This window comes from Athene noctua, chromosome 6 (genome assembly GCF_965140245.1).
Source record: "Athene noctua chromosome 6, bAthNoc1.hap1.1, whole genome shotgun sequence".
Classification (NCBI taxonomy): domain Eukaryota; kingdom Metazoa; phylum Chordata; class Aves; order Strigiformes; family Strigidae; genus Athene; species Athene noctua.
This window is the reverse complement of record NC_134042.1, coordinates 11760986-11778146: the sequence shown is the minus strand read 5'-3', so window position 1 is coordinate 11778146 and position 17161 is coordinate 11760986. Positions and strand designations below refer to the sequence as shown.

General features: G+C 43.2%; 2 protein-coding genes across 6 annotated transcripts in view; both read right to left on the bottom strand.

Moving 5' to 3' along the window:
- Positions 1-527: 527 nt before the first annotated feature.
- On the bottom strand, positions 528-9458 carry JMJD7 (jumonji domain containing 7). The gene is made up of 8 exons (XM_074909574.1): positions 9381-9458; positions 8504-8657; positions 7305-7558; positions 6431-6487; positions 5924-6019; positions 4054-4130; positions 2796-2955; positions 528-1122 (listed from the first exon to the last, which is right to left on the bottom strand). Exons 1-8 carry the CDS (start codon positions 9445-9447, stop codon positions 1034-1036), a joined length of 954 nt encoding a protein of 317 aa, XP_074765675.1. The 5' UTR covers positions 9448-9458; the 3' UTR covers positions 528-1033.
- Positions 9459-9555: 97 nt separating this feature from the next.
- MAPKBP1 (mitogen-activated protein kinase binding protein 1) overlaps positions 9556-17161 on the bottom strand; it is a 103370-nt gene continuing 95764 nt past the window's right edge. For 4 of the 5 annotated variants that reach the window (XM_074909569.1, XM_074909572.1, XM_074909571.1 and 1 more), the window contains 2 exons: positions 15575-15660; positions 9556-14575 (listed from right to left, as the gene is read on the bottom strand). In XM_074909569.1, the coding sequence (XP_074765670.1) occupies positions 14282-14575; positions 15575-15660 (380 nt within the window). In that variant the 3' untranslated portion in view covers positions 9556-14281. The remainder of the gene's footprint in view (positions 14576-15574; positions 15661-17161) is intronic. The other variant, XR_012633855.1, reaches the window with a different exon arrangement.

The window sequence follows — 17161 nt, the reverse complement described above, 5'->3', positions numbered from 1 at the left end:
ACAATAAATACCAACTTTTGGGTTTCATAAACAATACTACATGTTTGCAGAATTCAAGGATTTAATAGCCTTCTAATCCTACCCTGCAGGTCTCAGACATGTGAGTAGTCTCATCCCATTCTCTGGAAATACACATGGAAATTCAGGCTGCAGAAAGAGGCTCCTGGTTCACACAACTCACCTGACCATGTGTTAGGCAACAATTAATGGCAAAGGAATGAAAAATTCAATGAGCCTGCAAGCTGTATAATCACCCATCATGCCACGAGACCACAGGTGATTTGCAGATTGACCGTGGATCTGTCAAAGCAACCCTAAAATCCCAGCCCAAGAAGTAAGGGAATGCAGCTACATTTAAATACAATAGTGGAAAGAAATAAAAACCATCAATAAAAACATGTAGCTTAAGATGAAAAATAGCCATCATTGACTTTTGCATGTCCTCCTAGATGTCCTCCACCCATCACATCATTTGAAAAAAATTTAAGAAATCAGTACAGAAATAAGCTTTTAAACTGACCATTTATTGCAGAAGTTGTAATTTCTCACCATTAAACACCACAGCCACTGAACTTAGTGAATTACACCCGGACAGGACTTCTGCCTGAAGCAGAACGCAGGTGTCGGACTGACGCAGCCTGATGCACAGCTGGGTGGCACAGCAGATTCTTCCTTGACCGCTTGGATTGTTATGAAAACAATCTGTAGATCTGAACAATCGTGGCTTCTGGTTTGGGATTTCCAAAACCTGGATTGCCTCTCTTCCAATTTTATTTTGCTCACCGTCACTGAGGCAACATGCAAAGACCTAAAAATGGTATTATCGAACCTTCTGATTACAAGCCAAAAAATCTGGCTGGTTGATCTAGACTCCAAAATCAAGCAAAATAGCCACGATCTGTTGACAGACATTGTTGAGGATAATTTAACGTTCAGTTCTTTTCACTTGCATCATGTTTGTACTCCAGTCACAGATGCTGATGACTGTATCCCGTCAGAGAGAGGGATCACAAGCTTGAGTCTTCCACCTCTGCTATAACACTTTCATGGCCTTTGTGAGACAATCTAGGAGCTGGTAATAGCTGTACTTAAGGTCATATTCCATGTCATACCAATAATTCACTGAGGAGACAAGAAAAAGGAAGAACATTTCTAAGGCTAGCATGTAATGATTTACAAACGTGTTCACAGACTGGTTTACACAGTTCAGCTAGTACAAGCTTTTCCTTACTAAAGAGTGAACTTTGGAATGAGCAAATTTTTGTCTACAGTCAAAAAAATCATAAGTAAACATTAGAGTTCTTTAATAGCGCTGCCAATGCAACTCTGTCTTAACCTAAACCAACTCCTCTTCAGACTCTACACTGGGGATTCCCTGAAGCAGAAGCTGGCAAAATGTTTAGAAACAGAAAATGTATGCTTCTATTTAGACCAAAAATACCAAATACACTACAAAGTAAGTTTAATATCTGGATAGGAACCTTTCTTCCTCTGAGTGTGTAAAGGATGGCAAATTCACCACTACTTCACAATGGTCATCAATTAGACAGTGCTTTAATTCTGCGTGTCATTTTAATTTTGGTGTAAATCTCCTGGAAAAAATAAACCAAGCAGTATAATATTGTACCAATGGTCCCTGGAGGAGGATATACCCTAGCTTCAGACATCCACTGGACCAGACCCAGAGAAAGTTGATTTTTCAAGTGTATACAGACTGTAGGGCAGTTAGCAGACTAAACGCGAAATAAACTCATTGACTCTTTAGCACTCCTGATAGAGGAAAAGGAGAGTGGCTGGGGCCTTGCAACAGGAAACAGCTCTACTTCTTCTAAAAAATCTTTAAGGACTGATGCAGCAGTACTGGGAAAAGAGAATCAGAAATACTGCTTTACTGCTAGCTTGTCTTGTTATCACAGTATCATAAGTACTAAAAAAAAAAGGGCTTGCAATATTTGCAGTGTTACACAAATACTAATGTTATGTTGTTCAAAATACTGTATTTACTCTTCCTGGGCAGACAGGAATAATTCCAGGTAAAGTCAGCAAAAAGCTCTTCCTCAAACCTTACAAAACTTACACAACATAAAAATAATACTTTGCACCATCCCCACCCCTCCACCTCCACCAAATGAGCAATGCTTGACATTCTGGAACTCTCATGGGGAAGGGAAAAAAAGAGATAGAGATGGTAAATCCTACAAAGAATGAGATGACAAGACTTGATAAGTGCAGGGGAACAGTAACACAAGCATAGGCTTATCAGCAAGGTAGGAGACTGGGTTGGAGGAGATCCTAGCTCACACGACAACAGAGTGACTTCCACGTTTTGTGTACATCCATGCCTAAAACTCATATACTTTCTGGTTTCCTTTTCTTCCCTCAGATCCTTTTTTGCTGATGTGATAATGGCACACACAACATGCAGATTCTTTGTGAAAGGTATGTAGGTGACCAATTTGCAGTTAGCAGGTTAGGCAGACAAACTGCTTAGGCTCCATGTCATGAACAGCAGCTGGATCATGATCACTGAATTAGCTATCCTCCTCCAGACTTGACAACTAGACAGACTTTTCCTTCAACTACATCCCTAGCACTTGTCAATAATGCTATCAATTATAAGCAAAACAGACTGCAAGAAGGCAGCCCCATGGCATCTGCCAAGATTATTATTTCCTCCTGAGGAGAGGTAGATGATCTTGAAGGGACCTTTGGTCCCAGTTATGCTTTGCTGTGAGATATCTAGCTGCACACCCACCACAGTTCAAAAACACATCTGGAAATACTGTGTATTTTACCTGCTATACAGCCATGTGATTGCTGAACATGGTGGAACCAGAGAGAAGGCAGGTATAACATCTCACCAGCTCTCACTGTACACTGCAAAGGTTTTGCCTGAGCATACTCTGGATACTGTTCCAGATTTGGGTTCAAGGGGTCCAGGGGGATCCAGGGCACCTAAAAGCAAAAGAGTGTATATATATGGTACTGACTCTAGCAAAAAATTACAGCAAGCTTCCAGAAAAACAACTGATAACCAAACTTAATAGGTTACAAAACACATATTTTTCCTAGCAAAACAAGTACAGGTACACAGCTTTCCACACTCAACTGGGAATAGGTCAAGGATGCAAAAATTTGCCTCCTTCAGTGAAGCATCTCTAATTAGGGAAAAGATGTTAAATGTCAGCCATGAAATTTCAGTCTCGTGGCATACTTTCACAACACCTCTGGCCTCTTAAAGTCACTTGTTCCTCCTACATTCAGTACTTGAGTATTTTATCTACACCACTCTTTTTAGAAACTCCTTTCTTCTTCTAAAGCTCTCTCGTCTATTTTTATTCCCAGCAGCTAAAACCTCACTTCCTACTGGGAAATCCCTCTTGACTGCATTCAATTCTTCTACGCCCTACAGAGTTACAAACTTCAGCACTCCACCTCACTGTGTTACAGGAATGCTTCTGTGAGATTCCATGAGCACTACTCTGGAAACAGAGAAAAAGCCCCAGCTCAAGTTCAAGTGTAGCATTAGTCACACATTGCAGAGGCAAACTGAGGAGAGATTAGGTACAAAAGGCTGCTGAGATTTTGTAAAGTGCCTCCAGATCTATACCTTTTAATCAAATAAATATTGCTACTATGAAGAAAACACAATTTATTCATTGAGACAGATATGTTTAATTGCACTGGGTGATACTGCTGCAGAGCAAAATGTAGCCTGAGGCGTGGAAAGAAAATGAATGCAGAGGAGTCTATTTCAGCCTTAATGAAATCAATGCCTTTATAGTTGATTCATTTAAAAGCCCTTTACTGGATCTATTTAAGTTTGGTGCAAGGAAGACCATTTATGATATCAATGGTTTCAGGTGAGCTGTAAAAATCTTTTCTGGAAGCTGGGTATCCTTGATGAATAGTAAAATACAAGTGAAATATCTGGGCATTCTCTTTACAGTAACAAAGGATTTCTAAATATCAAAAAATATGCTGAGTTTGAGGGCTCAGCAATGCCCAACACTATCTTTATTGTATTGATTGTGTTCTTCATACACTTTTTACCTTATCAGTACTCTTCTCATCCACAATTTTAAATGAGCCATCTTCTGATACCTGGTAGGTTGCTGGCTGATAGAGCTCTGGAACCACAGAAAGAATTAAATGACACAACTGCAAGTAGTACTCAGAGAAACTAATGGCAGAGCATGTCACACTTTCACCAAGTAAAAGAAAAATTAAGACAAAACCATTTTCAACTTACTGTCCTCACTCTCCTTCCCTTTGGTCTTTTCATATTTTATCCAGTTTCTTAAGTTTATTTTAATTTTTAAGTCAGTCTAAATATTGAACTGCCATCCTATTTGGAATTCCAACCTTCTTTCTTCACAGGAATTATTTATGTTCAAACCCCATTTTACTCCTGGTTCTATTTTGTTCCAGTAACTGTCTTGTTTCCCTTTTGCAAGACATTCATGCATCCCTGACTTACACACCATCCTATATTCTGGCATTTCTTCTTAGGTCAGTCTAGCAAGATAGGACTCACAAGAGTTATGAGTGACTTGTGGCCAGCGTTTCACTTCTAATTTTATCTGATGGAGCTCATCAACTGTTTCAGATACTACGGGTTGCTTTTCTTTCACTGCTTCACCACTCAAGCCCTCCCTTGAGAGAGTTTCTCTCCATTAACCTGATGTTCAAAAAGAAGGAGTCGTCTTTTTACTACACACTACAAAATGTAAGCATCATTTCTGTTCAATGCTTTAACAGCAGCTTGTTTTACAAAGTGTGACTCCTATGACATACATGTCTTTCATACATTCACATACATATGACATCACCTCTCTGTGAAGAAAAGCTGAGATAGATAGGGGTGTTCAACCTGGATAAGAGAAGGCTCTGGGGAAATCTTACTGTGGCCTTTCAATATATAAAGGGGGCTGATAAGAAAGACAAAGACGTTTTACCAAGGCCTGTAATGACAGGACAAGGGGCAACAGTTTAAATAGAGGGTAGATTTAGATTGAATATAAGGAAGAAATTTTTTATGATGAGGGTCATGAGACACTGGAACAGGTTCTCCGGAGAGGCTGTGGATGCCCCATCACTGGAAGTGTTCAAGTTACGGAGCTTTGAGCGACCTGATCTAGTGACTGGCACGGAGGATGGACTAGATGATCTTAGAGGTCCCCTCCAACCCAAATCATTCTATGATTCTATTCAAGGTTGTAAACAAAATAAAACCAGTATAAATAAAATATTGTATCAACGCACATATCGAGGCAAAATTATATTAGTGTCCTATAGCACTCAGCATTCACTTAATCTGAAGGTTTGAAAGTTAGAGAATGGGAAAATAAAGTCTTATTTTAGGAGGCATAAAGTTAAGCTGTCCATCTTCTAGATGACACTGCAATATAACAATCTATTACTGTGCACATAGGAAAGCAACATAAACAGAAAAAGGGGCAATGCAAAATAATGCTGCCATAAGAATCTCTTTTTTCATTTCTCGAGTTTTCAGAGATTCAGTTTGTAACTTGAATATTTCATTAAATTACAACTTATTTTTCAGCTTCCTGGCTTTTTTTCTAGAGAAAAGAACAAGCAGGCAGAATCCAAACCTGTTAAACATCAAAGAAGACATGCTGCAATACTGACAAGATACTTAAATAATTCAAATATTTTAAAGCTGAAGAAACTTCTGTGAGTATCAGTGAACCTATTCAGAGGACTGGAAAACCTGACCTCAGAATAATGTTTGTATCACAAACTACCTGCAGCACAAAATAGAAGAGATTTCCGTTCACACTGGAAAGCATAACACTGCATAAACATCAAAATGTTATCTCTGCTTCCTTTTCTGTATCTTTCAATATTTTGGTCTCTCCTCCTTCCAACCTCCGGACATACTGCGTAGTAAATTATGTACCATATGGGATGAAGGGACGGTCACTCGGTGGATGCAGTAGGAAATGTTTCTCTCCTGATATCACACAGTACAAGTTCTCATAATGATCTTTATGTACTAGGATTGAGGAAAAAAATGTGAAGAAAGAGAGAAAATCAGTGTTATTTCCTTCTCTACATCAGAAACTATAGTAAGCTAAAAGTGTCAGCTTTGTCCTCTTATTATCAGGCTGCTTCCTCCTCTCGCAGCCCGTGGGAGTGGAAAGTAACAATATAATGTTGGAGCAAACATATTCAAGGAAGGAAAAGCCATCAGTGCCTTGCCTGACACAATGCCAGGTAGATGCACCCAGAGACACAGCAGCAAGAGACTGCAGAAGTGCAGGAGAAAGAACGCAAAAAGTACGTTCGAGTAGAACTGCCTTGTCGGAGAAAATACACCATTCTACTGAGCCACTAACTCACAATGTGCCCGCCTAAACCTCTGCTGAAAGCACACAGAAAGCAAATGGGGCCATTTGATACATACAGGATGTCACAGCAGCTGCTTCCCCGAGCCAGAAATTCACAGCATCAGGCTTCTTCCCTGTATGGTTAGGGAACAGAGAAACGTTGTCAACAAAAAACAGAACCCGAAATGCCATGTTTAAAAGCATTTCGAATAATTTTCTGCCAACTTCTGCCCTAACTTCCTTCATAACTATGACAGGTTTCATTGCAAATAGCACTCTCTCAGCAACAGCAACCTCCTCCTACATTGCAGTGCCCATCAGACTTCATGACGTAGCCTTATTCATCCCCAAATCGATGATTACAACCCTTTGTTTCCACATTCCTAATCCCTAAGAGTTAACTCACAGAGAAACCGCAGCACATCTACATATGACTGCAAAAAGAAGGGGAGATCACAGGAAGTAATTTTCATTGACATTTTAAGGAAAGACATGCTGTAAAAATAGAAAATAACTAAAACAGAACAGCGTTTAACAAGAAACATCTGTAATTTTACCAAAGGGGCTGTGGGCTCTGTGTTGTTTCACTTGTTTGTTATGCTAGCTTTGCTAGCAACAGCATGAATCCCAGTCAAAACATGACTCTAAATCAGAGAAAAGCCACCATATGGAAAGCAGTGCTAGATGGCACTGTCACCATATTGCTTCAGTTGTGATGGTCCCAATACACACCTGAGATACTGATTCTGGAGTAATCCAAACCCGAAACTTGGACTACTGTATTATTAAGTATTTTACCACTCCTACTTTCTAAGAGGATGAAGCCAAACTGAGCTGTGTCATCCAGAAACAGAACAAACATTCACTATGTACTTACTATATACATACTATGCATGATCATTTTAAAGCTCCTTACAAAATATTTACTAAATATAGGAGAAATAGGTTTACCAAGTGCCTCACTCATCCATGGTATGTCAGGCTGCACATCACAGACAAGTTCAGGGAACTCCTCAGTGAGGTTTGAACACTGCTTCTGCACATAGAATACGTTGGGAGAGGTCACTTTCTTCTCCACAATGTCCAAAAAGTCCATGAAAGCCATTTGGCGCTCCTCTGGCATGACAAAACGGTCCTGAAACACCGCATCTGCATAACCATTTGGTGTTACTGCCACACTCACTACCTTGGGACCCACTACCTCCCTGCAAAATAAATCAAAGGTTTATAGCCAGACCTGCAACTGGCCCACATACTGGACACTGGTTACTTCAAAAACAACATGTTTCACGGGCAGGAAAAACAATAAGCCTGGCTTTCCATGGATGGGTGTCTCTGGACTAGATTTTCTACTGTCTGGTAAGCACTCTTGCTCTGATTGCTCCCTGCTGTCAAGGCAACCGCAGTATCTTTTGCCTCTCTCACTTCTGTCCAACACGCAAGCTCACACAGGAGCTCCTTCCTCCCCCATGCAGGCAGAGAGTCCTCTTCAGCCACTTCTTTTCACAAAACATGGCAGAGCTTGATATTCTCATGGCCACTCAACCCAGGCCCATTCGGGTGGCCACACGTTCAAAAGCAATAGAGGAGGGAGAAGGAGTGGACAGAGACTGACAGATACACCCACCACGAGGCTCTTTGTTCCCTAAGAAATTTGGCTTTAAACCCACAGATTTAGGTCTAATCCACAGATTTTAGGTCTAACCATAAATCCCTTCTTAAAGCACTTTTCTTTAAAAATCCAGTCATTAACATGCTCATTAAAAAACCAACAAACAAACAAACAAAACAAACCCAAGGTGTACTCAGTCACAAACAAGTCAGTCTGTTTTTACAGCCCTACAGCCCCACTCCAACTGGGAGGCTACAGGGTGGAGCAGTGGCCAGAGCACTCGGACTGGGTTTTGATAGCCTGAGCTTGCTGGCTGCACCCAGCCAGAACACGCACCCCTCCGACTGCATCACAACCAGACTGGACAGTATGTTTGCAGGAAAAAAAATCTACATACGTGTTTTAGACATGGTGGCAGGACTGAACACCTACATACAGAAGCATGGAGGAATAATTTTATGGATAAAAGCAAAGATTAATAAAGGCCTTTGACTCAACTGAAACTGGCCACCCGCCCTGCTCCAAAGCTCGTTCATACCTGAGGTACGCTGAAGTCCATTTCTTCAGAGCCGGCCAGTGGGTGATGGCATTCTGAATTATACAAGGTTTGTTCGGACTCACCCATTCTCGATAAAACTCCAGCGGGGACGGAGGCCTGTCAAGATAGGGTACGGACTCCGTCCACCCCAGCTCTGTCCGGGCAAAGGAGAAACAGCTTTATTCCGTGTCCTGAGAGAAGGGCCCTCTGCTCCCGCAACAACTGGCTCCCGACCCCACACACCGGCGCTGCACTGACAGCGAGGGGCGTCACCGCGGCTCCACAAATTGTCCTGTCAGAACCCGAAGGCTGTCAGGGAGGTTTTCCGTGCCTGAGGGCACCTCGGCCCTCGCTCTGCTACTCTGTGCTGTGAGCCGCCTCTCCCACGGGTGGCCACGCTGTGGGCCCGCAGGAGAGCCGGCACAAAGGCCACACCTTGCCGGAGATGTACCTCCGATGCGGAGGTGATACCACAGGAAGATTTTTTGGAAGCTGGAGCAGTGCTTTGTTTTGCTGGTTTATACCAAGGAAAATAACCGGAAAGGGCTGTTTACTCCAGCTTCGTTTTCTTTTCGCAGCAGCCTTTCTGCTGCCGCTTCGCCAGGGAACCATTTGGCTGAAAACAAGAGCAGGAGCGTGGCTGCTCCGCTTCAACCCCCGCGGCCGCCATTTGCGGCCCAGCCGGGGCGCCGAGGCAGCCGGACACGCGCGTTTCCTTCCCGTACGGGGCCTCTGGAGAACGCCGGGCCCGGGCCCAGGCCGCGGCGCCCGCCGCCGCCCCACGGCCGTCAGCGGCGGGGCCGTCCCCGCGGCTCCCCCCCGCTCCCCGCCGGGCCGCGTTTGCCCCCTCCCCGGCCGCCCCGTGCCCGGCGCTCACCGCGGGCCTCCCGCGGGAAGGCGGCCAGGCAGCCCCTGAGGGCCCGCAGCGCCGCGCCCTCCGCCATGCCCCGCCGCCGCCGCCTCCCCTTCCGCCCCACGCACCCCGACACCCCACGCACCCCCCGGGCGCTGGCCGCGAGTGGGGCGCGCAGCTCAGCCGCGGCTCGGTAACAAATGGTCACATTTTTATTGAAACGGTTTAAGACACGGAGTACAAATGAATACAGAGTTAAAAACAGCTCCCGGGGGAGGGTGGGGGAGCCTCACAGTGCAAAAAAACCCAACAAACGCGCTTTTTTTTTTTTTTTTCAAATAATTAAAAAAAAAAAAGACATTTTAAAGGATTACTTTACCTAAAGCCAAAAGTATAAAAACACACATTTATAAATAAAGGAGGAGGGATATTTTTTTTTTTTTTTAAACAGCTGAAGGAAAAGGGTAGTGTTGGAGAAGAGGGGTGAAGAGGTGCCTGCCTGGTGCCTAGGGCGCACAAAGACACGCGGAGTGGACATGGCTTATTCCTAACGCTGCTGCTGCCCCTCCGTGCTCCACAGCGGGTGACCCAGGCAAATACAGCCCCAGCTGCCCCCGTGTTACACACACCCAGGGTCTGCAATCTGGGACATGCCGGGTTTACCTGCAGAAGGAAGCACCTGCTCGCTCAGGGGCTGCTAATCTAGTGTTTTAATGAGGTTTTTGTCATTCAGTATCCAACGGGGTGGGGTGGGGGGAGACACCGTATACATGCATGAAATTACCAATGGTGTTTAAATACCTGTAGTTCATTTCTTCTTATATATAACTATGTACATATTCTTTCTCTTTAAAAAATTAAGTTTGTATGTTTCTACTCCCCGCAAACGTCCCAATTCCTCTGAGTCACAACGAAGTCTGCAAAAACAGGGGACTGGGGAGGGGGCTGCTGTAAGGCCTGCCCCAACCATCGCCTGGGAGGTCCCATGGAAAGGAGAGGACAACCTGAGAGAGGAGGTGGGAGAAACACGGACTCCTATACGCACAACTGCTCCCTGCTACTGAGGGATGGGGAGGAGGAAAGGGTTACCTGCCTGCAGCAGGAAATAAAACAGAAAGAGTTTGCAGCCCTCTGAGGTTGCAGCCCTTCCTACCTCACCAGTTCAAGAGAGCCCAAGAATGAACCTGGGGGTCCCACAGGCAAAGTAATACTATTTACAAGATGAGGGATGGGGAGGGGGGGGGGAACAAACAAAAAAACCCCTAAAAGAAACAAAACAAAAAAACCCACACAACAAAACCAACAACTATTCTCATTTTGACCAGGAATGTTGGGTTGGAGGGGACAAAATGTATGTAAAGAGAATAGGTAGGTCCAAATTATTTTTTCAGGCTTTATCTTAAACAAATAACTTGTCTTAATCTGGTTGTGCCTATGCTAACACCCACACAAACCAGTAAGAGGGAAAGACCCAAGTTTTATTACCTCCTCCCACAAGCCTCTTCACTTCCCAGGCAGTTACCATTCCGTACATCTCTACATGGCCCAATGGACAGCCTGTGGTAAAACATATTCACAAGGTGCAACAAAACGTAACACATTTACGCTCTCTTTGTTCTGTAAACTAGAATTTTTAGGAATATTTCCTACTGCCAGCAATAGGAAGTTAGCAGGGAAGAATCAGTTGGATCAGTCTCAAATTATAAGGAGCAACACTATCTCCTCACCCTTCTCAGCAACAAACTTGTAGAACCAGCACCTCCTCTACTGCGCTTCTACTACTCAGTTCGCAACATTCAAGCCTTGGGCAAACAGCTCACAACTTTGCTGTTTAAGAAATAGCTACTTAGAGGACAGCAAGCAAAGAAACAAGAGGCCCTACAGGACATTTTTTTTTTTTTTTTTCAGAAAAAACCCTTCCAATTCATTCTTCAATTACAGACCACCACCTCAGTCCTAAATCTACTTTCCTGAAGCCTTTCTGTACTTACCTTTCACAGGTATTGGCCCAACAGTGTTCCTCAGGCCAAGACCACATCTACCTCTACTCTGTTTTCCTAAGTGTCCTACATAAACTATTCTAATTTATTTGAAACTACACAACCATCCTCCAGCTGATCTACTTTCCCGACACTTCTCTTACCATCATTCTGATCAGATTTTACCTCTGGTTTCCCCTATGCAGCCCTGACCCAAAGCAAAATTCATTCCAGGAAGCAAAACCCACTCTGATCAGCTTAAAAATCAGATTTGCTTCACATGACTCGTTTCCGAGGAGCTCTGTTTCATATCTCTATGCCAGCTTCACTGGTTGTTGCTCTTTACCTTAATGGATATTTCATTCTTGCCACTGGCTCTTCTGTATCATCTCTGACCCTTTTTGTCACTACCTCAAAGTTTAAATAATAAAATGGAATAAAATTGCACAGGGAAGTAATATAAAGGACCCTCAAACCCTTATCAACAGTACCAAAAGATACCTGGGTTGAAGGGACTGCTATTTTACCTGAGTGTCTTGTGGTCCCAGTACAGCAAGAAATTTCCTGTATACTAGGACATATGTTCACAGTCTGAAAGTGGAGGAACTAATCACCTCAAAAGCAAGCTTGACTGACACCAACTCCATCAAAGACCCAACACGACTGCCATCATACGTTCCACCCGCAGCATCTCCGGCACACCTTTTCACTCAAGAAAACTGTCAGAAATTTCCTTTCTGGTTTTCAACTTGCCTTCCTTTGCAAACCCTGCCTGTGCAAGAGAAGCTGCCCATGGGACCGAGCTGATTCAGCACAGTGCAATGCCAAGACAGGACTACAAAATAACACTTTTAAAGTTTCAGTACAAGCCCCGGGAAGGAAAGGTTAGCAAGGACACCTGAAATGTGACTGGGCAGACTTAAATTACAGGCAGAAGCAGCTGGAAAGCTCCTGAAGTGCTCCCCATACTGCCAAGCCCTGAAGCACTCGGCAGTGGTGATCGGCCAGCTGACCTCTTAAGGGGAGAGCGAGAACTGCAGATTACTCAGCCCCGGAGTTATCTGGAAGAAATAGGTCATCCTACACCAGTCTAGTCAGCCCAGTAGAAAAAAGGCTGCACTGCAGATCTCCAGTCACAGAAAGACAGAGAAGTCAACAGACCACACTTCGGAGTGCCACAGGGTTTCAGAGAGATGACAGCCAGGACAGTAAAATGAAAGAAAATTGCTTCAAGCCTGTAACCTACGAAACCAAGTGATGTAGTATGGCTGCTTCTGAGTGACTTCCACAGATGCTAGCAGTCTCTCTCCCGCCAAAAGCTTGTTGCTTGCATTAGTTTCATAAACTGGGATTATACTGCTCTGCCTTAAAATAAATACAAGACAGACTGGAGATGGAGGAAGCAACAAAGCATTTTGTGTATCTGTCCCTGTTGTGGATAGGAGTGGGGGTACAGGGGAAGGTGCTAAAGAATGTCATTGGTTTGAAATTTTTTTTTTCTTAGCTTATCATTGACCAAAAAAACATCACTGGACAGTTTTAAGCCACAACAAACACAAGTTAGCATGGGCTTAGAGAAGCTCCACAGGGCGAGAAGAGTATTGCACACACAAATGCAAGAAGGGAAGATTTTCTGTTTCTCAGACCGGGAACTCATGAAAAGCAAAGAGTCTGGGGAAAAGGGAAATGGTCGTAATTGTATCCCAAAATATCTTGTCCAAAATTCTTGGGAAACCATTTTCTGTGGGTAGCTGAAACAGCTTTACAAAAGGTAAGAGAATCCCAGCTTTCTTGGGATGTAAATATTCTGTTTTTTCTGAAAAAGCAAGAAGAAAACATTTTCCTATCACAGTGAAATGAACAAATGACATGGATGAGCCATTGCACCAGAAGACCTCCCAAACCCAGAGTTACACTGTAAGAGATGGAAAACAGCTTTTCCATGTTCACTTCTCAACAAACAAGTCATCATCCCAAGTTCCCCAGTTATAACATCAAAGACAATCCAACTCCTAATCATGAAAGGTGGCTGAAACAAACTTTCAGATTTGTATCTAAATCCCATTTATAAAATGTCTGCAGAAAACCCAGTCTGAATATCAGTATAACGTCAAATTTCAGATTAAAAATACCACTGCTTAATTCATTAAGTGACCTCCAAAACATGGTCCAAGGGTTGCAGAGCCTTCCCTTGGAGGTCAATGCAGATAAAATACAGTGTGGGACTGTCTTGAAACAAGAGAAAAGCAGACAGGGTCGTCATGACAACAGTAGAATTACTCCAGGTAACAAAACTAAGGCAGGAAAAGAAAGAACAGCAAGACAAGATTTAAGCAGAAAACAGTTCATTAATTGCACAGATACTCCAGCCTGTCTCCCTGTTGGGGGTTTATAATACAGAGATTGTTTCTCGCTGGGATATGGCAAAGGGATTAACAGTTTTTGTTAAAGGACAAAGATAATAGCCACAAATGTGACATAGAGCAACAGTCAGAAAAATAAATTAATAAATAAACCCATAAAAAGTCTGCTTCTTGATTCCCATGAAGCCTTGGAGAAGAAGGGATAGGTTTCACTTGAACATTGTTTTTAGTCAGCAGTTCAGAATTTCTTGGATAAACCGGATTTTCGTTGTTTCTTTAGGTGCCAAACACTCTGACCTCCTTGGCTATGAAGAAATTTCAAGGCAATTTCTCCAAACTCCTCTTTCCAGACTTTGTCTAGAGACAGGAAGTTGAAGACCACTGGGGAAAAAATATTAAAACTGTGGCCAGCACATTGCTAAGAATTAGAGCAAGTCAGTTGTAGGGGCCTGAGGAAATAAATTTATAAAGGTCTCCCCACCAGCCCTAGACCAGTGCGATGATAGCATCAGTCTGAAGCTCTCTGTGGTCCTCTTCTTGGGATTATTTCCGTGTATTCACAAACACCTGAAAGCCACCCCTCTTAGAGTTTTTTGTCCATGCGTCGTTCCACAGCTTGTAGCAACAGCTCTGAGTACTGTTCCAGCAAAGCTAGTGTCTGCTCATCTCCCAGACTCTTGGGACTCGGTAGATTGGCACCACATCCCTCATTCAGTGGGCTAGTGGTATCTTGTGGCTTTGCCAGTTCCTCTTTAACCGCTGGAAGCTCTTCCTCATCCTTCAGCGAGTCCAATTCTTTCTTCATTGAGGAGAAAGTTTCTGTCAAGAGGCCTGCTATTTTATCTTTGTCAGTAGAAGACTCTCTATCATTTAACACCTGAAAATAGAGAGGGAAAAATAAAAAGAATGCATTGGGGTTTAGGTAGAGCACCAATTAAGCCGTTTCAGCCCTTCGGGGAAGTGAAGCCATGAAGACATGCAGACCATTCAAGTGTTCTTTTCTTCAACATTCAAGACTGCCAATTTAATCCTATAGCAGGGCATGCATCCAATACTGCCAGTCACACAAAATCCAGAGGCACTGCTCCAATAGGATAGAGATGAGAAGCACATTTTTGGGTAGTGTTCCCCTTACACTGAGCCTAAGGAGGGGCTGTTTCCAAGCTGCAAGCACAGGGTCACAGTTTCCTTTTCTTCCTGTCTGCCCCATGCAGCTGGTCCCAGGAACAGAGCACAATCAGCGAGCTAATGCAAGCGCTAAGGCCAGAGCTGCAGAGGACCACATGGCAGCAGCTCACTGTGGAAGCTTCACGCTCATTGCAGGAGGCTGACAGATCAGTGCTAAGCAAAGCAGCAAAGAGCTGTTATACTGCTCTGCATGGAACTCTGGTCTGGCAGAGAGAGGGACAGGTGAGTGGTTGCATGTTCCCTCTCACAGCCAGATTCCTCTGGTATCTCACATTTGATAATCCTTTTCCCCAGCATCAAAGACAGAGAACAGATGGGGATAATAAAACTAAAGCTCCTATAATATTTCTGATCTCTGAAGCACTGTATAAATATTAACGAATTCCCTAATACCCCTTTGAAAGAGAGCACACTGTTATCTTCAGTTTACAGATAAGCTAAACAGACTGAAAAGCGAACTGATTTGCTCAGAGAGCCGGAGAAAGCCACTGGAAAATGAAAAAGTTTGAAATCAGGAGCTCTTGCCTCCCCAGTTCAAGCTTAAGGTGCAGTCAAGTGGTCAACAGGCAGCTTATGTCAGTGAACACCCAGTCAAGAGACCAGCCTGAGCCAGTAAGCACATACACTGGACGCTCGCGGGCTGCCAAGCCAACCTGCTGTGGCAGAGCCCGTGTCTGAGGTCACTCACCATGCGGTAAAGATGAATGGCTTTGCGCATGCTGTCCTGGAGCTCGGATACCACGTGCTCACACTGCTCTACACTGATGCACGATTCTGAAGGGGAGGAAAAAATAAAAACAAAAACTAAGGCACAGACACACTCCAATATTCACGATCTCACAGTTGGGTAAGAGAACATAAATTTTTTTTAAATATATATATGAAAGACCACGTGCACACCCTTCTCATTCAATTTTTAGGGCTCGTTTGAGCCACTCATTAAACCAGCAAGTTCTACATGAGCTTTCCTTCATACTACCTAGAGATGCTGCTTGCTTCAAACATTCCTATTTCTCCAGTCTGTAGCCTCTCCAAAGTCAGCAATGGTTTTTCTCAGATCACTCATTTTTGTTACAGTCAAGAATAGCCACAGATTACCCACGCCATTCACAATCAGAATTAAAGACAAGTTCAAATGAAGGCTTCCAGTAGCATAAGGGACTGATCTGAAAAGCCTCTAATTTAGCCTCCACCTAGTCAGAAATCTACACGCTCCCCCTCATGTATCCTTCTGCATAGTGTACAACTAAGCGCTGAGGATGAAGGATTATACTGAATTATTACAGCGTTCTCTAGTCAGGACTGAGGCCCAGAGAAGTGCTGACAAACAAATTCAATCAAAACAGAATCACATTTCTGAGCAATCCAGGATATGCACTGCTGATACACCGTAATTTGAAAATGAAAAATAAAAGCAACTGAAGGACACCATTTGCTGCCTACTCCCACCAGATATTATCTCCAAAGCATCGATGCGAGTTGAAAGCCTGCAATGTTTTAATAAAATAAACACTTTCATGAGTTAGACATAAACCATGAACAAAGACATAGATGCACACACAATCTGCAGTTATCTTCAATTTGCAAAGGCCTGGACAAAGGCCATTTGATTTCCTTTAATTACCTGAAAACAAAACTTGGTCACATTAATGCTATTATTTCTTGCAATTCTAAGGACATCATCTCTGAACAGGCTGGAGGGAACCTTAGCTAATTTTATGAATACATCTAGATGATGTATAAGCAAATACTGCTATAAAAACATCTATTTATACATAAACAAACACATCTACAAGAACAAAGGGGCATGAGCAAATACTTCCATCTGCATTCTTTGTTCCCAAAACACCCAGCCTTGTGGAGTTTGAACAGAGTGGGCTTCAGTGCAGTCCAAGATTCTTGTCTTTTTTTTTTTTTTTTTTCCTCCCCCCCTCCTCCCCTCTTTTTGTTTTAAACCCAGCTGTTTCTTCTCATGGTCATTTCTGGATTTCTCATCTGATCATGCTTCTTACGCTGGTCTCCAGCTCTGTGAGCTGCCAGTCTGGATAAAGGTCACAAACATAACATAAATGCTTGAGTAACAGGCATTTTCTGCCTCTCGGGTGTGCAGAGCAGAGCTCTTCAGAAACCAGCAGAGAATATTAAACACAGCAACAGTATTAAGCGCATCTACAGCATTTTAGCTGTAGATGTCAAAATGCTTTAAACAAAACAATTAAGTCTCTTCTTCTGCAGCTGTTATACAGGCAGGAAAATGGAAGGACAGAAAAATTCA